Source organism: Trichomycterus rosablanca, chromosome 15 (assembly GCF_030014385.1).
Source record: "Trichomycterus rosablanca isolate fTriRos1 chromosome 15, fTriRos1.hap1, whole genome shotgun sequence".
NCBI lineage: Eukaryota > Metazoa > Chordata > Actinopteri > Siluriformes > Trichomycteridae > Trichomycterus > Trichomycterus rosablanca.
In genome coordinates, this window is record NC_086002.1 from 18,841,556 (window position 1) to 18,863,976 (window position 22,421).

The 22,421-nt window shown below is 38.6% G+C and overlaps 1 protein-coding gene across 1 annotated transcript; it reads left to right on the forward strand.

Moving 5' to 3' along the window:
* Positions 1-2,168: 2,168 nt before the first annotated feature.
* On the forward strand, positions 2,169-15,957 carry LOC134328343 (NACHT, LRR and PYD domains-containing protein 13-like). Its single transcript, XM_063009450.1, has 11 exons — positions 2,169-2,194; positions 2,420-2,536; positions 2,799-2,915; positions 3,079-3,136; positions 4,139-4,340; positions 4,941-6,723; positions 11,357-11,530; positions 11,834-12,007; positions 12,491-12,664; positions 14,739-14,915; positions 15,269-15,957. The coding sequence occupies exons 1-11, from the start codon at positions 2,169-2,171 to the stop codon at positions 15,279-15,281; spliced, it is 3,015 nt and encodes a 1,004-aa protein (XP_062865520.1). The 3' UTR covers positions 15,282-15,957.
* The last annotated feature ends 6,464 nt before the right edge of the window (positions 15,958-22,421 follow it).

Consider the following 22,421-nt stretch of genomic DNA (forward strand, 5'->3'; position numbering starts at 1 on the left):
CATTGTCTTGTTTAAAAATGAAACACTAAATCACTTGGTCTCCTCGGTGCTTAAACGTCTTTTAAGTGTGGTGAAAAGGAATAGCAACATTACAATGTGGTAAATGCTTTACTGTCCCAACTTTTTTTTTGGAATGCACTGCAGGCCTGAAATGCAGGAATGGATGTTTATTAATAAATGAAATGAAGTTGAGCAGACATGAAATATCCCAGGTTCATCCTGTCTGCAATAAAATAAGTCAAACTAAATGTAAGAAACTCTGTTTTAATTATTTGCATTTTCCATGGTGTCCCAACTTTTTCTGATTTGAGGTTGTATAAAAGACCTATAGCCTCAGTTTCTGTTAAATAAATAAATAAATAAATAAATAAGTAGAAATTGTGCACGTGTTTGTGAGTGCGTGTGTGCGTGCGTGCGTGCGTGCGTGCATGTGTGTGTTCCTAGTTGTGGTAAATTCGGTTCATTGTATGGACTCGGGTTAATCTGAGTCACTCAGTAATGTGATCCGGTTAATTGAGATTTCGGACTCGTGATTCCTGATTCAGTACAAAGATTCGAATCATTAACCCAGGTGATTCAGGAACCGCCCAGCTCTGACGGAAGACAGGTAAAAGTGAAAGTAAAAGAACGCAGCTATTGTTTATGTCGAGAGGAACAGTTAAGAACAAAACACAACAGTGAGTATCTGAATCTAAAGTTAACACTCACAGATGATTTAATTCTACATTAGTTCTGATTACAGTGTGTACCTTTATTTAATTTAATCATTTATACTCATTTTCTTAATAAGCTTGAGTCGCTCTCACGTGATCATGTTGATATAATAAGAAAATCCGTCTAATATCAATATATTTATGTAGTGAAATAATTTATTTTAAGTACTATAAGGTGAATGTATTCAAAACTATTACATAGTAAAGTAAATATAGCATGTTATTATCCAGTTCTGAATATTATTGTCACGGTGGGGCTAAGGACTAAACAAAGACAAGACAAAGGGGGCGGACACACACGCAGAGATGTAGGGCAAGATATTTATTAATGAACTAAACAAGGGAATGACAAGAGTATGGAACATGAACTAGGTACACGGACTGGGAACACAGACTGGGAACACGGACTGGGAATATAAACTAGGGATACAGACTAAACATAGGTTAGGAACATAGGCTAAACATAAGCTAGGAACATTGGCTAAACACAGGCTAGGCACACTGGCTAAACGCAGGCTAGGAACACTGGCTAAACACAGGCTAGGAACACAAACTAAACACAAGCTAGGGCCATTGGCTAAACACAGGCTAGGAACACTGGCTAAACACAGGCTAGGAACACTGGCTAAACACAGGCTAGGAACACTGGCTAAACACAGGCTAGGAACACAAACTAAACATAAGCTAGGAACACTGGCTAAACGCAGGCTAGGAACACTGGCTAAACACAGGCTAGGAACACAAACTAAACACAGGCTAGGAACACTGGCTAAACACAGGCTAGGAACACAAACTAAACATAAGCTAGGAACACTGGCTAAACGCAGGCTAGGAACACAAACTAAACCTAAGCTAGGGACATTGGCTAAACGCAGGCTAGGAACACAAACTAAACCTAAGCTAGGGACATTGGCTAAACACAGGCTAGGGACATTGGCTAAACACTGGCTAGGAACACTGGAAAATAACCACCATAAACCAAAATAACCCCTCCCAGCCTGTTCCTCAGCTCTCCTTTTTAAACTGGTCCCTGATTAGGAACAGCTGGGGCTGATTGCTCAGGGGGACCAATCAGGAGTGAGGCCTGGCAGGAGTGAGTGTGCTCACGGAGAAGAGGGGCGTGGCACATATAAGCACACCAAGGCTAGCAGTGTGACAATTATAGTGCTACAGCAGATTTAGCATAGCTTACTTACTTATCACAAGCTTTAACAGACTAAGCTGAAATGCTTTATAAATATATTAATTTCTAGGAAGAATTGTTACCTAATAGCATTATAATGTTTAAATATCATGTTTCCATATATTGTGGCACAGTTATTAAGCTAATTTTGAGTCCAGAATGACTCTGAACAATAATAATATTGATGAATTACTATGTTGGTGTGTTTTAATCTGCCTGGCAGGAACCCAGCTGTGTCTTCATGAAGAATGATTAGTCTGTGAAACATCAACATGGAAGACTGTACAACTGAGCTGAGGTAAAGAACAAGTTTGTTTTGTTCTTAATTCTGAGGAATGAAGAAAACAAAACATGCTTAATGATTCCAAATGTGATATAATATTGAAAAGCAAGTTTAATATACATATTTTATATTAAACATATTTTCAAATAAAGTTTACACTTACATATACAATTGCTTTTTTAGACTTTAGTTCACTAACGGTTTATTTGATTTTTGGCTTTGTTAATATATGTATCTCAGTCTGATGGAGGGTAAGAGATCAGACTCACCTGAACCCAGCTGTATTTCTGTGAGGAGTGATTGGTCTAAGGAACAACCATTTAACTTTAGAGATGAGGACTGTTCTACTGATCTGAGGTAAAGGCGATTTATTATTCTTACTCTGAGGAGTTAAGGACAGAGAATATTCATTCATTCTTAATATGACATAACATTGCAGGGCAAATTTAAGGTATTTCTCACTTCATCCAGTCTCTTTTTAAATAAAAATATTTTTATATAACTTATTATTTTAAATATATAAGATCTTTGTATTTTAGGATGCAAGTATTAAATATCACACTTTGAGGTTCACTGATTGTTCCTTTATGTTTTGGCTTTATTCATTCATTCGCCTCAGTCTGATGGAGGGTAAGAGATCAGACTCACCTGAACCCAGCTGTATTTCTGTAAAGAGTGATTGGTCTATGGAACAACCCTTTCACTTCAGAGATGAGGACTGTTTCACTGATCTGAGGTCTGACAATTTCTCACTTTTACCTGATCAAACTAAATAGACCAGATTTTTTAAATAAAATAATCAGTTATGAATTGTATTACAGCGTGTGGTAATGTTAAATTCTTCTCTCTGTATTTGATGGTGTGTGTGTGTTGTGCATGTATAATGTCTCCATTTACAGAACTCAAAAGAAGAAATTAAAAATCACAAGCCGAGATAAACTGGAGTCCATGTTCAAGGTGTGTATTAAGTGATATTTTTAAGTTTAAATGTTTGTAGTTGCTTTTTTATTTGCATTTTTGACAGTTTGACAGAGCTGTTTATCACTGGTAATAAATAGTAACTAAAAATGAAAAGAAGCATAAAATGCTTAACTGGATTTAAGTTAGCAGTTTATCTACAATTACTCTGACTATGAATAGAAGTTATGAATAGATGTACTTTTATCTCACATTCATCTTCCAAATTGTAATTCTGCAGTACATGTTAAATAACAAATTAGAAGTAATACATACATGTACTGTAACTGCCATAGAGTTGGTTAGGAGGGCACAATTACAGAAACATGCCCTTCTGCCTTAATATTTATAGCTGGCAGAGAGGGCACGGAAGCTCAAATGATTGACATGTTAGTTTCTCTCAACTGACAATTACCTGCACATTGTTGAGCATTAATTAGTCTCAGGAGGAAGGTTTCTTATTTAGTCTCTGTTTATTTTTTTACAGTTTGCCCACTTCTCTGTTAACAATTGGCTTTCTCTAAAAACTGTAATGTCTGACAACGATCAAGTGAAATTTTCTACAATAAATAATATAAATATGACAATAATACCATATTTTTCTTCCTGCTGTAGCAAAATTAAATTGATACTGAACATGGTCATGTTAAAGCAACACACATGTAGTAGCAAGGACAGACCAAACAACAAACATGGTATAACAAACATGGTTCATGCCAAAAAACACAGCTTGCATAGAGCTAACAGATGTTCTAATATAAACCAAACCTTTTGGTGAACTTGTTATAAAACACAACTTTATCAGAAGTTATATTATATTTATATTACATTTCTAGTTACTGAAAATGTCTTAAATATTTTTGTCTCATATGCCTAGTTTCTGTCAGTCACTCCTGCCTCCTTTTGTCATCAGTTAATATCACCATATGTGACCATAACACAGATTTATTCTCTAAATATCTTGGTGCTTTTCTAATTCTGTTACTGTGTGTTCATAACCAGGAGCTGGAACACAAAATCATCACTCTGTTAAAAAATGAGTTAAACAGGTTTAAAAAGCTCCTGAGTTCAGATTACCCAGCATGCTCTGACAAGGAGCTGGAGAGTGGAAATCCTTTAAGTATCAGAGATTCAGCAGTGAAGATCACACTGCACGTCCTGAAGAACATGAACCAGACAGATCTTACTTACTCACTACAGAAAAGTAAGAGCTATAAGTCTCCCTTGTTCCATTGTTATTATTACACTTAATGGGCTCTGTGCAGGTCACTGTAACATTTCAGATTCCTTTTTATACGTAATGTATTATTACAGTGATGTAACAGGCTTTTCAAAATACCTATTTCTAAACTGACAACTAAAATATGCCCCACCCATACACATTACCAAATACAAAAATAAAAGTTCAGTTAAAACGTAAACATGAAATAAAAGATATGAAACATGAAATAAAACATACACATATATTATGTACATAAAATTCCAGCACCATTAGCAGTTAAATTCAACTGTTCAAAGCGCAGAACACAACATGAACCCAAAAGTGACAGAATATTAAGAATTGATAATCTTAATTTGAACTGTAATTTTGAAGAAAATAAAAAAACAAGATTATTAATACTTATTTATTTATATATTATTCGTTTATTTATATTGCTGTAATTGACCTCAACTTTTCAGCTTTAGGAATTAGCTTTAAAAGCCCTAATGTGTTTAAAACATTATTAAGAAATGTACAGTATACGTTCTCCAAAAAGTGTAGTGAATTTTCAGTTCTAAAATATCATTTTCTTTTGTGTATTAGAGCTGATTGCCTCTGCGCTTCAGGAAAAACTCAAATCCAACCTTATAAGGAAATTAAAAAATTTTAATGAAGGAATCTCCCAGCATGGAAGCTCAGTACTTTTGAATGAGATCTTCACAGAGCTCTACATCACAGAGGGTTGGAATGGAGACGTCAATAATGAACATGAGGTCAGACAGATTGAAGCAGCATCCAGGAGACCAGCAGCACAGGAGAAACCCATCAAATGCAACAACCTCTTTAAAGACACGTCCACCAGAACTGTGCTGACTAAAGGAATCGCTGGAATTGGAAAAACAGTCTCAGTGCAGAAGTTCATTCTGGACTGGGCTGAAGGAAAAGCAAATCAGGACGTCATTTTCATATTTCCACTTTCTTTTAGAGAGCTGAACTTAATGAAGCATGAAAAACTCAGTCTAATGGAACTTCTTCAGCAGTTTTTCTTAGAAGTGAAAGGTCTGCCATCATTAGATTGTGATGCTTATAAAGTTTTGTTCATCTTTGATGGTCTGGATGAGTGTCGACTTCCTCTAGATTTTCAAAATAATGAGCGATTGTGTAACGTAACAAAGTCAGTAAAAATGGATGTGCTGCTGACAAACCTCATCAAGGGGAACCTGCTTCCCTCTGCTCACCTCTGGATCACCACTCGACCAGGAGCAGCCAATCAGATCCCTCCTGAGTGTGTAGACCAGGTAACAGAGGTACGAGGGTTCAGTGACCCTCAGAAAGAGGAGTACTTTAGGAAGAGGATCAGCGATGAGAACCTGGCTAGTAAAATCATCACTCACATAAAGTCATCAAGAAGCCTCTACATCATGTGTCACATTCCAGTGTTCTGCTGGATCTCAGCCTCTGTTCTAGAGAGAATTCTGGATGGAGCCGAGGGAAAAGAGATCCCCAAAACTCTGACTCAAATGTCCACTTACTTTCTGATCTTTCAGATAAAACACAAAGAACAAAAGTACCATGGGAAATCTGACCCTGATCCACACCAGACCAGAGAGACGATACTGGCACTGGGAAAATTGGCCTTCCAACAGCTGGAGAAAGGAAACCTGATCTTCTATGAAGAAGACCTTAGAGAATGTGGCATTGATGTAAATAACACATCAGTGTACTCAGGAGTCTGCACCCAAGTCTTCAAAAAAGAGGCTGGACTGTACCTGGGTCAGGTCTTTAGCTTTGTGCACCTGAGTGTTCAGGAGTTTCTGGCTGCTTTATATGTATTTCTTACCTTCATCAACAGCAACAGAAATGTGCTGGTGATGCAAAAGACTGGATTCTTTAACATCTTTAAAAACTATACAAACATGTCTGACTTCCTGAAGAGTGCAGTGAACAAGGCCTTACAGAGTAAGAATGGACACCTGGATCTTTTCCTCCGCTTTCTCCTGGGTCTCTCACTGGAGTCCAATCAGGCTCTCTTACAAGGCCTACTGCCACAAACAGGAAGTAGCTCTTACAACAAAGAGGAAACAGTCAGGTACATCAAGGAGAAGATCAGTGAGAATCCCTCTCCAGAGAAATCCATCAATCTGTTCCACTGTTTGAATGAACTGAACGATGATTCTCTAGTGCAGGAAGTCCAAAAATACCTGAACAGAGAAGCTTATGTTAATCACGATAAACTCTGTCTGTCTCCTGCTCAGTGGTCAACTCTGGTGTTTGTGTTGCTGAACTCAGATCAGGAGCTGGATGTGTTTTATTTGAGGAAATATTACCCATCACATGAAGGTCTTCTGAAGCTCCTGCCAGTGGTGAAAGCTCCTAGAAAAGCGGTGTGAGTCATTTATTGACATTTGATTCATGAGTTCATCACTTAAACACTAATGATTAAATGTATGAAACTGAGAAGTTGCAAAACTACAGTGCTGCAGTCTGATCTCAAAATGTGTCTAAAATTAACATTAATTTAGTAATAGTAAAATAATAATGCTGTCTTTTTCCACACCACTTACTAACTTACACTCTGCTAATTATACTGAGTTGGGCCATAACGATACACTCTACCCATGATGTGATGCGATTCACGATACTGGGTTCACGATACGATTTTTTTCCTGATTTTTTAAACAAAATGAAATTGAAGACAAATTATGACAAAGTTTCCTTTTATTATTTCTGTTTAAAGTGAATATCGATTCATTTTACAAGTAAACTGATTTGAATTGTTACACATGTGAATTGATTTTTTACTGTTTTGTGGTGCATCGTTACATCCCTAATAACTTAAATAATAATGTTAACTGTTTCTGCACCACCTACTAACTTGCACTCTGCTAATTATACTGAGTATAAAATCTGAAGAAGAAGAAGAAGATATCAGTCAGAGTCAGAGTCAGAGAGGTTTTATTGTCATTTCAGCTACATACAAGTACATATTGAAACGAAACAGCGTTCCTCTAGGATCACGGTGTAACACGGTACAAAAAGTGCAAGACAATACAAAACAGTGCAAATACAACAATAATACAAAAAATCCTATAATAAATAACTACAAAAGATATTCCTAATTATCCCTAATCTAAACAAGTAATTAGAACACAGAACTAAAGACAAGTGTTAGTACATGATGGTGAATAGATGGTACAATGGTTCATGAGGTAGTGACATGTTGTACATTAGCAGCGTAAAATTGGCAATGCAGATAAGGTGCCTAAAAAGTAAATATGGTGCAAAATACAAGTAAGGTGCAGAAATTATTGTGCATTTCCAGGAGGTGTGCAAAAATACAAGTAACATAGTCAAAAATGCAAGTAACAGTCAATACAGATCAGTGTGTGGCAGCAGAAAATTTCCGGAGGAAATTGTTACAGTACTGAGTTTAGGAGTCTGATTGCTTGAGGGATAAAACTGTTACACAGTCTGGTTGTGTTCGTCCGGATGCTGCGGTATCGTCTCCCAGACGGGAGCAGAGTAAAAAGTCCATGTGATGGATGGGTTGGATCGTCCACAATGCTGAGAGCTTTGCGGATGCAGCGGGTGTTAAAAATGTCCGTGAGAGATGGAAGAGCGACCCCGATGATCTTTTCAGCTGTCCTCACTACTCGCTGGAGAGTCTTACGGTCCGATGCAGTACAATTTCCGAACCAGACAGTGATGCAGCCGCTCAGGATGCTCTCGATTGTTCCTCTGTAGAACGTGGTGAGAATGGGGGGTGGCAGATGAGCTTTCCTTAGTCTTCTCAAAAAGTAGAGACGCTGCTGGGCTTTCTTGGTGATGGAACTGGTGTTAAGGGTCCAGGTGAGATTCTCCTCCAGATGAACACCGAGAAATTTGGTGCTCTTGACGATCTCAACAGATGAGCCGTCGATGTGCAGTGGGGAGTGGTCCCTTAGTGTCTTTCTAAAGTCAATGACCATCTCTTTGGTTTTATCCACATTCAGAGACAGGTTGTTGACTTGGCACCAGTCCGTTAGATGTTGTACCTCCTCTCTGTACGCTGACTCATCGTTGTTGCTGATGAGTCCCACCACAGTTGTGTCGTCTGCAAACTTAACGATGGAATTCGAGCTGTGCATTGCTGTACAGTCGTGCGTAAGCAGAGTAAACAGCAGTGGACTGAGCACACAGCCTTGGGGAGCGCCGGTGCTCAGTGTGGTGGTGCTGGAGGTGTTCTTCCCGATCCGGACGGACTGAGGTCTCTCAGTCAAGAAGTCCAGGATCCAGTTGCAGAGAGAGGTGTTCAGGCCCAGCGTGCTCAGCTTTCCAATTAGATGCTGAGGAATGATGGTGTTGAATGCTGAGCTAAAGTCTATGAACAGCATCCTGACGTAAGTGTTCTTTCTGTCCAGGTGTGTAGAAGCCAGGTGAAGTGTGGTGGATATGGCGTCGTCCGTTGAACGGTTAGGACGGTACGCAAACTGCAGTGGGTCCATGGTGGGAGGCAGTAGGGTCTTAATATGCCTCATGACTACTTTCTCGAAGCACTTCATGATGATAGGCGTGAGTGCTACGGGACGATAGTCGTTGAAGCATGACACAGATGACTTCTTTGGCACGGGTACGATGGTGGTCGTCTTGAGGCATGTTGGAACGATGGCACTGCTCAGGGAGATGTTGAAGATGTCAGTGAATACATCTGCCAGCTGGTCTGCACATCCCTTGAGCACTCGGCCAGGAATGTTGTCTGGTCCAGAAGCCTTCCGTGGGTTGACTCTGTGCAGAGTTCTCCTCACGTCCGCTGTGGTGAGACGAAGCACCTGGTCGTCACAAGGCGGGATCGTCTTCCTCGCCAACATGTTGTTCTGCGCCTCGAACCGAGCGTAGAAGTCATTCAGCGCATCTGGAAGGGAGGCATCACTGTCACAGACGGGTGGAGTCGTCCTGTAGTTGGTGATGGCCTGGATGCCCTGCCACAAGCGCCGTGTGTCACCGCTGTTCTGGAAGTGGCTGTGGATGTTCTGGCCGTGTGCGCGCTTTGCTTCTCGGATCGCCCGGGACAGTCTGGCTCTCGCTGTTCTCAGAGCCGGCTGGTCACCTGCTTTAAAAGCGGAGTCTCGGGCCCTCAGCAGTGCACGCACCTCTGGAGTCATCCACGGCTTCTGGTTGGGTCTGGAAGTGATGGTTCTAGTAGTAGTGACGTCCTCAATGCACTTGCTGATGTAGCAGGTCACTGAAGTCGTGTACTCCTCTAGGTCAGTGTAATCGCCGTATGTTGCAGCCTCCCTAAACATGTCCCAGTCAGTGCACTCAAAACAGTCCTGAAGAGCAGAGATGGATCCTTCTGGCCAGGTTTTCACCTGTTTCTGTACAGGTCTGGAGCGCCTGACGAGTGCTCTGTATGCTGGAATTAGCATTACAGAGATGTGGTCTGAGTATCCGAGGTGGGGGCGGGGCTCCGCCCGGTACGCACCGCCGACGTTTGTGTAAACATTATCCAGCGTGTTCGCTCCTCTCGTAGCAAAGTCCACATGCCGATGGAATTTAGGGAGAACAGACTTGAGATTTGCATGATTAAAATCCCCAGCGATAATAAACAGTCCGTCTGGATGAATGGTCTGTAGTTCGCTGATGGCTCTGTAGAGTTCGCTTAATGCTTCCTTCGCGTTCGCACTGGGTGGGAGATACACCGCGACAATAAGCACGCTGGTGAATTCCCGTGGTAAATAAAAAGGTCTGCATCTAACAATAGCAAATTCCAGGTTTATACTTTATTTGTCATATATACATATACAGTTGTGCAGTACAATGAAATTCTTTCTTCGCATATCCCAGGTTGTTTTGGAAGCGCCCCTGGAGCAGACAGGGTTAAGGGCCTTGCTCAAGGACCCAACAGTGGCTGCATAGCAGAGCCTGGATTTTTGAACCGCGAATCTTCTGGTTGACAGCCCAAAGCTCTACCCACTAGTCTACCACTGTCCCTAATGTGAAATTCCATTCCACTATCTGATGTGAAATGGTGAAAATTATGAACCACAGAGAACATCAGTACATCAGGACTAAATAGTAAAGTTCAGTAATAAATAGAGAAATACATTAATAATAGTCAATCTGTTTAAATAAAGACACTCATGTTAGCATGAAGGGGGCGCTCAGATGGTGCAGAGGTAAAGTACACTAGTTTACTTTTGCTGAGATCTGAGGATGTTAGCATGGAGTGAATTGATCTGACTGATATGTACTCATGTTTTCAGGAGAATGAATTTTACTCTGATAAAAACACTAATAATAATTACACTAATATTAAAAACACTATAACACTATAAAAAAAACCCACTAATAATCAGCTAATTTTGCTGTACAACAGTATCATGAATCAGACGTGGAATAAACAGCTCAGTTTATATAAACATGACGTGTAAATTACATGTTTAGTCTCGTGCACTAGTTTTATACAGAATATAGAATTTCACCTGAAAGCAGGAGCAGAAGTATTTGTACCTCTAACCCTGAATGTTAGTGACAGCAGTTTCTACGTAGAGCTTCCTGATAATTATTAGTTCCCAGTCGTGCTGTGCAGAAATACAGCAGTGAGAGTGAAACCTTTACAGAGTCAAATAGTGAGTAATTATGGAATGTACATTTAATTTAGATCAAATGATTAGACCACTTCATACTGGTCAGGACCATTGTGGATCCAGTGCTACTCGAAAACACTTCCAAGAACACGCGCGCACACACACACACACACACACACACACACACACACACACAAACACAATCACTCTCATCTATGTTTTAGGATGGAAATGGAAATTAAGTTTCCATTTATAATCATTGGGTAACGTATTAATTATCAGTCACTACATGGCTATAGTTAGCACTTCCACAATTTTGGACTGTGTAGAAATGTGAAGCTACGCCCCTTTGTAAATCAGTACAGTAGAGCAGTCCAGTCCTGCTATTGGTTGATTCATTAATTTCACTCATTTCACATCTGCAATGTAGTCTGATCTATTATTTCTCTCCAGGTTGTGGTGGTGTGATCTAACAGAGGAAAGTTGTGAAGTTCTGTCCTCAGTTCTCAGTTTAAACTCCTCCAGTCTGAAACATCTGAACCTGAGTTACAATAAACTGAAGGATTCAGGAGTGAAGCTGCTCTCTGCTGGACTGGAGAATCCACACTGTAAACTGGAGATACTGGAGTAAGATCTTCACTTTCACAAAGTTTTATACACATTCATTCATTTACACTAATCACTTCATCCTGGAAACAATAAATGTAAAAAAATAAACCATCTCAGGGTGACACACACACACACACACACACACACACTTTTAGAGACAATGTTGAAATTATTACTAATTCTGAATCTTCAATTAATCTGCTTTTACTTTCATCTGCAATGCAGTCTGGGTGATATTATCAGATCTGCTACTTGAATTCTACCTACTGGTGCAGGGTGACATCTTTCATTTCTCTGATTGATCTGATTATTTCTCTCCAGGTTGGATGGTTGTAATCTAACAGAGGAAAGTTGTGAAGTTCTGTCCTCAGTTCTCAGTTTAAACTCCTCCAGTCTGAAACATCTGAACCTGGATAACAATAAACTGAAGGATTCAGGAGTGAAGCTGCTCTCTGCTGGACTGAAGAATCCACACTGTAAACTGGAGATACTGGAGTAAGAGCTTCACTTTCACACTGTAGATACAAAAGATCTGTTCTAAAAAAGAATCATTTAAACCAGAAAATGAATTTATTAGACGTTGTTTAGGACTCATCGGGGTCTTTATGCTTTATCACATCCTAGCAGGATTGTTTCTTTTACTTTTTTTCCAGGAATAAAATGTTATTTTGTTATAATTCATGCACAATCGTAGAGCCACAGTTAGTGGAAACAGATTCTTTTTTTTTTAATAATTATAGAATATTACATATATATCTGGTTGCTTGAAATACAGTAAACAGTGGAAAGATTCAAAATTATTAAATAAATGAATGATTGACAAATAAATAAATAAATAAATAAAACAATGTAAAGTGTTTCTTTCATATTAGACTCTACAGTATAGAGTGAGCATTTTAAACATTATACAGAGCAGAAACTGCAGTTTTGTGTTTGTAATGAATAAAGAGAAAATACTGATCTATTATTTATCTCCAGGTTGTGGAGTTGTAATCTAACAGAGGAAAGTTGTGAAGTTCTGTTCTCAGTTCTCAGTTTAAACTCCTCCAGTCTGAAACATCTGAACCTGAGTAACAATAAACTGAAGGATTCAGGAGTGAAGCTGCTCTCTGCTGGACTAAAGAATCCACACTGTAAACTGGAGATACTGTGGTAAGATCTTTACTTTCACACTGTAGATACGATCTGTTTCACTGTTTCTCTCACATCATTTTAATAAAAACAGAACCTTAGCAGACTCTGTGTGGAACTCTTCAGAGCTGTCATACGTCATCACATCCTAGCATAATTGTTTATGTTGATATTAGATCCTAAATTAGCAGCACTTGAGTTTCTGGTGCTGAACCTGCTGTAGGTAACCTGCTGTATTTATCATGGATAAAATAAAATATGATTCAGTTTTTAAGGAACTCATCGCTGCTATTTTTATGTTCTTTGTGTTCTTCTATAAGATATAAAATGATTTTTGTGGATTAGCTCTTTAGTTAGCAACATTCATAGAGGTAACAGCTACATTTTCAGCAACAAGCCAGTAACAACCATTTTATATTCATGTCTGATCAGTTACACAGCAGCATGAGAACCAGAAAACTTTGCTGCTGGTTCAGGATCCTGAGATTTTAACCAGAAATCATTACTTCTTTTGGTTCAACTTAGCTCTGACTTAGCATTTAAGCTCTGAATAGCTGACAGTTTAATGCTCTGAAATTAATTTGTGAAAGTAAATCAGGTTCTTCGTCAACTCAAAGTTTTATACATCCTGACTCACTGACTTAGTTACACTAACTAGTTCATCCTGGTCAGGGGCAAGGTGGGAAAAATGCATGTTGGGCAGTAGGTTTCACTGAGATCAAATTTGTTTACCTGACTCGGTCGTGTTTGTGTGGGAAGATAAAAAATATGGAGGCTGACAAGCTTATATATTTATTTTTTTATTATTTTCATTAATTGTAGATGTTTGTTTATTACGATTTTAACGTCATGTTTTACACTTTGGTTACATTAATGACAGGAACGGTAGAACATGCAAACTCCACACAGAAAGGACCCGGACCGCCCCACCTGGGGATCGAACCCAGGACCTTCTTGATTTGAGGCAACAGTGCTACCCACCGAGCCACCAATTGTAGATGTTTAAAAGTGTTACAGTTAAAATGAACATACAAATTGAACATTATTATTTCATATCCACCCTTAATGAATCATTTGACCATAATGGAAAACGTGTTTACTTTAAAACTCAGTGTTCACATCACAATAACTACACATGATGCAGTACTAGCTGCACCACTGTACCATACATTAGGAGTGTGGTGGTGATTAACCTCATTTGTTCTGTTCTCTGTTAACAAGCTAAGCTAAGACTGTAAACAAACAAAAAACACTACAAAAACAGCAGATAATCTAATTCCTCTCTTCTCTCATGATTAATTAGTTAAGCACCATTAATTAAACTAAAACTGAAAACTGAAAAGGTTCCATTGGTTGGTGTTTGGGAGGGTTTTTGGTTTTGAATGTGTAGATGTCGTGTGATTAATGCTAAATGATCTACTAGCTAACAACAATCTTCTAAATACTTCTCATTTGAAGTCTAAAAACCTTTAAAATGTGGAATCCACTTTAAATCTAAAATCATATTTTACACTCATGCTGGAATGATTACCGATTCAGCATCATCAGTTCAACTGCTCTCACTTTCATCTGCAATGCAGTCTGGGTAATATTATCAGATCTGCTACTTGGATTCCACCTACTGCTGCAGGGTGACGTCTTTCATTTCTCTGATTGATCTGATTATTTCTCTCCAGGTTGTGGGATTGTGATCTAACAGAGAAAAGTTGTGAAGTTCTGTCCTCAGTTCTCAGTTTAAATTCATCCAGTCTGAAACATCTGAACCTGAGTAACAATAAACTGAAGGATTCAGGAGTGAAGCTGCTCTCTGCTGGACTGGAGAATCCACACTGTAAACTGGAGATACTGGTGTAAGATCTTCACTTTCACACTGTAGATACAGAAGATCATTCATACAGAAGCTGTTATTGATGTGTGTAGGAGTTTGATATTTTACTCATTTTACCCACACAAGATAAAACACTTTATCATTAATATAATAGAATAGTTTTACATGTTGAAGATTTCTCAGTGATGTTGTCTGGTTGTGGATCGGAATGGAGATGGAGGAGGAGGTGGCAGAAGATGATTTTTATTAAATGATTTTCTGCTGCAGGTTGTGGAGCTGCAGTATTACAGATGAAGGTTTTACTGCTCTGGCTTCAGCTCTAAAATCAAATCCATCATCACGTCTGAGAGAACTGCAACTGAACGACAATGATCCAGGAGAATCAGGAGTAAAACTGCTCAAGGATTTACAGGAGGATCCACAATGTAACCTTAATGAACTATAGTGAGTTACTATTACTTTATACACAGACACACACATGCACACATTTTACACACATTACACACACATGCACACAATACACACACATGCACACATTACACACACATGCACACATTACATACACATGTTTCCATACGTATGTATTGCTAAGTGCTAAGTCATATCTTATTGTGGAATCAGAGCTGCTCATTAGCAGAACTTCATCTGTATTAGGGTTCTTCAGTGAACAATGAATCATGTAAAATGTTCTATCATTGTTCCACCTGGTGTGTGTGTGTGTGTATGTGAGAGTGTGCTGGTGTTTATCTGTCTGATAGGTGACTGAAACATCTGATCATGTCTGATCTTTTCTACAGCTTGATGTTCTAATACACATTGAATTATGAGAGGAAGAGCAGTGAAGATAAACCCCATCTACTCTACACACTGAGATTATACATGGTGACACTTTGTTTAGCTTCTTACTGCTCAAATCTGTAAACATGCTGTCTGTATAACTGTGTGCATGACATCACTTCCTGTACAAGATTAACACTCTCAAACCCACTGCTGATGGTCCTTCATCTCCTCCTTCTATACATCCTTATTGAAGTAAATAGATTGAAGAGTCCATCAGGTTACTGGTACCTCTAAAACAGAGTAAGGGTCCATGAGGACTGCTTTAGAAAACTCTGCATTAGCTTGATGCATTAGCATGTTGTTCACAATCTGGCCTGTAATGAAGAAGTTTAAAGAAGTTTAAAGCTACTGGAGATGAGATTCTGTGTAGCAGTTCTGTTAATGATTAATAATAATATTAACCCTCTGATTCATAGTGGTTACTACAGTAGCGGCCATTTAATAGCTGTTTTTTTACAAGCACAGGTTTCCATGCTTCAAATGTATATTGACCTCTACAGTGGACACTACAGTTTCAATCATTTCACTTCTACACTGATTTGATGTTTATTATTCATACAGTTGATTTAAGTTCATAATTTTTTTTTTTACTCCTCTATAGTGCTGACAGTCTCCTCATCATATTTGATCAGATGCACTTTATTCTTCTGCTCATAACAATAAACACATACACAACAAGATTTTGAATTCATGCACATAAATGCAGCTTCGTTCTGTATTAGTTTTAATAAAAAATTAATGTTATTTTAAAACATGATGCAAATGGTTCTTTTCAGTTTTAAAATGTAATAAACAAAACAGATATGAATGTTATTTTAAAAATAAATAATTTGTAATAATGAAACATTTTAAAAGGAATTAATAAATAACATTTATTTGTATCTGACCTGATTATAAATAAATAAAGGAGACATTGTGTTGTGCAGTGTAAGTTAAAGGTGTTTCTCTGTTAAGCGTGATGATCTTAATGTAGAAACAGAAGAAAAGCTGCTGCTTAGTTTCTTATTCACACAGAGCAGCAGAATCAACAGATGACGTCATAATAAACCAGCGTGCTTAGCATGCCTCAGCGGCTCCACCTGCTGCCAAGGACGGATTAAGGATAGTCTGGGCCCCTGGGCAAAGAGTTGTGCATGTACTCTTGGGAGACAGCAGTGGTGACATTTAAAGCTGCCCCTTCAAACACCTCAAAGTTATCTCTCTGTGCTGCCACAAAGTCTCGTAAAGACAAGAGAAGTTGTGTAGCTGTACATATGTCAATATCATGCTTCTGCAGCTGCAGGCTTGTGGCTTGGAACCTCTGTAGTATTGTGTCCCAGAAGTATGCCATGAAGGCCATCTCCAACGAGTCCAATTTGTCACAGAGTGCAGAGGCTTCACTTCGAGTTACACATTTCTCCTCCATATCTTTAGACATATCATTCAATGCCTCTCTCAGTTGTGCATAATATTTCCAAAGAGCCTTAGTTGACTCAGCTTGTGCGCTCCATCGAGTACCTGACAGTGATTTCAGTGTGAGTTTGATATCAGTATCACAGAAAACCTTTCCCCACCTGTGTGTAGATGATGCACAAAATGTGTACATTGCCTGTACAAAGTCAAAAAAACGTCCAGCTTCTGGGCTACTATCAACAGCATTGACACCAACTAAATTCAGTGAATGTGCTGCACAGGGGACATAACAAATCAAAGGGTTTCTTTGTTTAAGATGAGCTTGGACTCCATTGTACTTTACCGACATGTTACTTGCATTATCATATGACTGGCCCCTACAGTTGGATAAGTCTAGGCCCAGATTCTCCACCATAGCAACGACACACTCTGCCAAACTGTCCCCACTATGGTTTTCAATAGGCTCAAAAGCTAGAAAACACTCAACTACATGTCCATCATTATTAACAAACCTGAAAATAAAAGTAAGTTGGTCCACATGAGCAAGTGGAGTGGAGTCAACTATAACAGAGAAGTATTTTGATTCTTTGATCTCATTAACAATTGCCTGCTTTGTTCTCTGTCCCATCAAATAGATAAATTCTTCACACACTGTCGATGATAAGTAGGACACAGAACCTTTTCCCTTACCTCCAAACCTTTGGAGGTGCTCAGCTAGGAATGGGTCAAATATGGCTAAGAGTTCTATGATGCCCAAAAAATTACCATTGTGGGCTGATCCTAATAGCTCATCATCTCCCCTGAAAGCAAGTCCCCTCTCCCCCAAAAACTGGATGACTGCAACAACTCTTTTCAAAACTTCCCTCCAGTATTGTCTTTCTGCATCAATTTGTTTGACAATATCAGAATCAATTGTTGCTGTGCCTCTGGAGCGATTATATAATGCTAGCATGCAAGCCCTATGCTCCACACTCCCCTCATGCTCACCAATCCGCTCTGAATGTTTCCAGTCAGAAAATCCATGAACAAAAGTATTGTGCTTACTGGAAAACAGTTTGCAAGCAAAACAATACACACAGCCAGTTGAAGGAGAGTAAAGTAGCCACTGCCTAGTCACAGTTTGCCCGTTGGGTAGAGAGCAACTGAGTAGAGCATTTGTAAAGCTCCTACTGGTACCCCCAATGCCTCTATCCCTGACTGAGGCTGGGTACTTAGCACTTAAAGCAGGGTCGTTGACCGTTTCACCCCAGGAGTTGGGGTCCTTGCCCTCCTCATTTGAAAAACGACACTCACACGATGCAGCTGGCTGGTCTGATTGTGGGTCTGACACACCTGCAACTTTCCTTTCATGGTCTTTCTGCTGCTGGTCTGTGGTAGCCTGGCAGGGCTGGCATTCCTGCTCTGCACCTGACTGGGTCTGCAAAGGTACATAGTCACTGACAGGTGACACTAAGCCAGTGGTGATCACATCTTCATTGCTAGAACTCTGATCACTGCTAACATTAGCAATACTTGTCTCACTCATATCCAGCGGTTTCTCAAAGAAGTTTGAGATCAAAGGAACGCTTTTCAGGAAATCTGCCTGATTTGCTTCCTTAATCTTTTTTGCTTTTCTTTTTGAGGCACCACTTTTTTGTTTGGGATCCATGTTATTAATGGCAAGTGTTTTTTAAGATGCAAATATAGAAGCTTGTCTTGCAAATTCCTATTCCTATCCAATACTTACTATGTTGTTTCTATGTTGTATGTTCAGGAAAAAAATACAATCTCAAAATGGTTGCTAGTTAGCAACCTTACACTAGCCTTGAAAAAGGCTGTGAACCTTTCAAAGTTTAATATATTATATATAGTAATATAATATTATATCATGTAATATAATATAATATATAAGCCTTTGAAAAGACTATGAAAAGAATGTAACAGAATATATGCAATATAGTATAGTATAATATAATATAAAAATATTTATATATATTATAAAATAATATAATGCAGTATAAAGGGCAATGAGCCTTTAAAAAGGCTGTTGGTTGCTGATCTGGTAATAGCAAGGTAAAAGTTGTAGTAAAAGCACAGAGCAAGTTCGCAAGCTGAACTGTCTGAATGTGAGGAGTTTTGATACTGGCAGGGGGTTTTATATAGATCCTGCATATTCACTTGGAAGTTCTCGCAACACCTGATTGGCTCAGCCCCCGTGGGAATTCGGGGCAATCAGAGCGGTAGAGAGAACAGAGTGGCGACACTCCCATAGGGAACCGTTGGAAAGGGGGCGGGACATATTTTCTGTGCAGCTTCCGGGTTGTGGAGCTCTGTATAGTTCCAAACATCCCATAGAGCCCCATTCATTTTCACTACTTATCAAGCATTTTTAGCTGTTTGTTGCTTTGTTTTAAAAAAATAATGAATTTGATGTCATTAATATACTTAATACTGTTATTGTTTAGCATTTGCTCAGCACTAAATGTTACATGTTTATCTTAATTAATAGGTGTAACTGAATTTAGCTTAGTCAGCTAAGCTAAATTATTGACACTAGAGTCTTTTCACCTAAAATTGATTAATTAAAAGTTGATTAATCAAGAGTCTTGTTACAGAAATGATAATAAAACATCAGAGCCATAATAAATCATGCTACTTTTACTTTCATTCTTAAGTACATTTGAAGGTAAATTTAGTTTAGTACTTTAGTGGAGGTAAAGAGTATTTTACTTTTACTACTACTTTTACTGGAGTAATATTTCACCTTGGATATCTCTACTTCAACTCAGCTACATGGTTTGTGTATCTTGTCCACCACTTACATTAGACAAAATGAACTAGTGCATATTAATTATGAATTAATTCATGTATTACATGTAGGAATAAATTATTACTTACTCATGAAATAAGACATGAATTAATGCTATTTCATGTACCTGCACTATAATGTTAAAGGTATTGGTACGGTAGTGTGTTTATGAATCTGTTCATTCAGTGCAGGTAAACCTTATGAATCCAGCCACATGGCTTAGTGTTTAACCAAAATGATTATTATTATGAATCCTCGGGAAAGTGAAGGGAGATTAGTTTATGTAAAAAACTAAACATAAAAAACTCTTTAATCTCTGTACTGTATATCGTCTCTACTACTTAATGATATCGCATTATGTAATGTATGCTAATATAATGTACTGTGTGTTAACAAGAACGACCTATTAAGTCATTATAAACATCAATCTTCCACTTCATATACCAAATTGATATTAAAGCAGATGCAGTAAATGTAAAGGCAGGTGAAAATACCCAGAAATTGTACAAATGTTTATTATTTAATGTTTAATATTTCATTTACTGCTGCCGGTCCCATAGGAGAACATGACAGCGCCGGGTTTGTTTGGAACTATTGGAGGGTTACATGAACCACGTGACCGCGTGGCGGCGAGATCAAGGAGTGTCGCAACTCTCTCTATCTACGGCTCTGGGGGCAATGTAACACATTTTCACCGCTGAGTGAGAGAGTGGGGGAGGGGCAGCCACTATGTACTACAAAAAATGCTGTTTTGTGTGTGTGTGTGTGTGTGTGTGTGTGTGTGTGTGTGTGAGAGAGAGAGAGGCATGGAGAGGGAGACAGGGGGAAGGTTTTGAGTATATTAAAAATGCTGTGTTAATGATATTAAATCAAGTTTAATTATTGTCGAGACCCCTTCACACTAGGGCTGCAACTAACGATTATTTTAGTAGTCGACTAATCTGACGATTATTTTTTCGATTAGTCGACTAGTCAACGACTATTTATGTCATACCCTCCATCTCTGCCTTAACATAACAAAACTCTGTTATGTTATTTAAGTTCCAATATCATTTACATTTTCAGCATTTAGCAGACGCTTTTATCCAAAGCGACTTACACGATGAGCAATTGAGGGTTAAGGGCCTTGCTCAGGGACCCAACAGTGGCAACTTGGTGGTGGCGGGGCTTGAACCGGCAATCTTCTGTTTACTAGTCCAGTACCTTAACCACTGAGCTATCACTGCCCTAATATCAAATTAAAATAATGAAACATGAATTTGAAACTTAAGCTTGATAGTTTAATCAAATATATCTGAAACATTAATACACAATTACAATAAAAAAATCTATTAAATAAGAAAGCTTTGGACAGCATTAGAAACTGTTATGTTTCAGAAGTTATCACTCTGGAAATCAGAAACATTTATAACATGTGGTTGAGAAACGTGAATGCTGTCTGTGAAGATTTCAACCATCTGAGGGGAGCATGAACATCTTCTCATCCACACTCCATTGCTTAGTGCTATTAATAGAAAGAGCAAAAGAGAAAGCTGTATTAATTATCACAAACTGAAGGCTATGTATCATAGTTTATTACAGATAGTGTACTGGCTATGCCAACTAAACCATAACAGGTTAAATATCTTAACTGAATTATCTGCTGAGCTAACTAGCTACTATTAAGTGGAGGAGGCTTATTATTTAGAATGAATGCTCTCATTAACGAGAGCAAAAAATAATGTTAGGCTATAATGTTAAGTTATATAACGTTACTCCTAACATATCACTGATAAACTATTGCACTTAATGCATTAGCTTAGCTATCAAACCTAAAAAATAGCGATCTCTTAGGAAGTTTTCCGACAGGTACTCTAACATTAACAAACATTAGCTACTGTACATTGGTTAAAGAATGAAGCGGTGTAAAACCTTACCTGTCCTGGATAACACTGGTGATCACGGCTGCAGGCTGCTCGCGTTTCAGATGCTCATGCATCACCGTGTTGCTGGCGTGAAACCACAACTCTGCTCTGTAGTGTCCTGCGTTCAGCTCGTTTCTTTGGTTTATTTTGGCTGAAATGCTCCTGAAATACTTTGGAAAGTTTCGGTCTCTTTATTTTTGCCTCTCTGTCTTCATAAACTCCCCACTGCGCCATGGAAGCGATGCTGCGCCCCCTACAGTTCCTTTAGTGCGTTGCATCAATAACGACTAGTCGACAATGAAATTACACGTCGACAATTTTTAATAGTCGACGTCATCGATTACGTCGACTAATCATTGCAGCCCTACTTCACACTGCCTTGAAACATGTCAAGTCATGTCAAACTGTCATTGAATAGTCATTGAATAACAAGCTGAATAAAATATGTTTTCCAATAAATAATCCTCAAACAAAATATTAGGGTTACACGCATACGCAGCCACAGCTACTACAACAAAACCACTTGCTGTTTCATCATCTGTCACCAAACCAAAATTGTGCTACTCAGTAAAATTAGCTTGCAGTTCTGTTGTATAAAAAGGCACTTTTCCTTTCATGCATTCCTTTAGAGCTAGAGTGACCACTGGTCTCTTTACTGTTGTTTATTAAAGGGGAAACATGAAACTAGTCAAATGGCTTGTTGTTTTCACATAAGTGAAATCACACCCTTGGCCAAATTCACTCAATTTAATCGGTGTCAAAGATAGCATTCATCAGACAAATTGCTTGTCTTAAATTTAAATAATTGCAAAATTGCTAAATTAATTTGTGTCTCTGCGCTTAAGAGAAATTGAACATAATAATTTTGAAACAATACAAATTCAGAAACATTAAGTAAGGGCCTGAATCGCATATTTGCAACAAAACGTCTGTTATGAAATATGGTAGCTTGCCTGGCAATTTGTAGGTCCATAAAAAGTCAAGGAGCCATGGTAAACGACTTCTATGGAAGTCAAGGGCCCCATA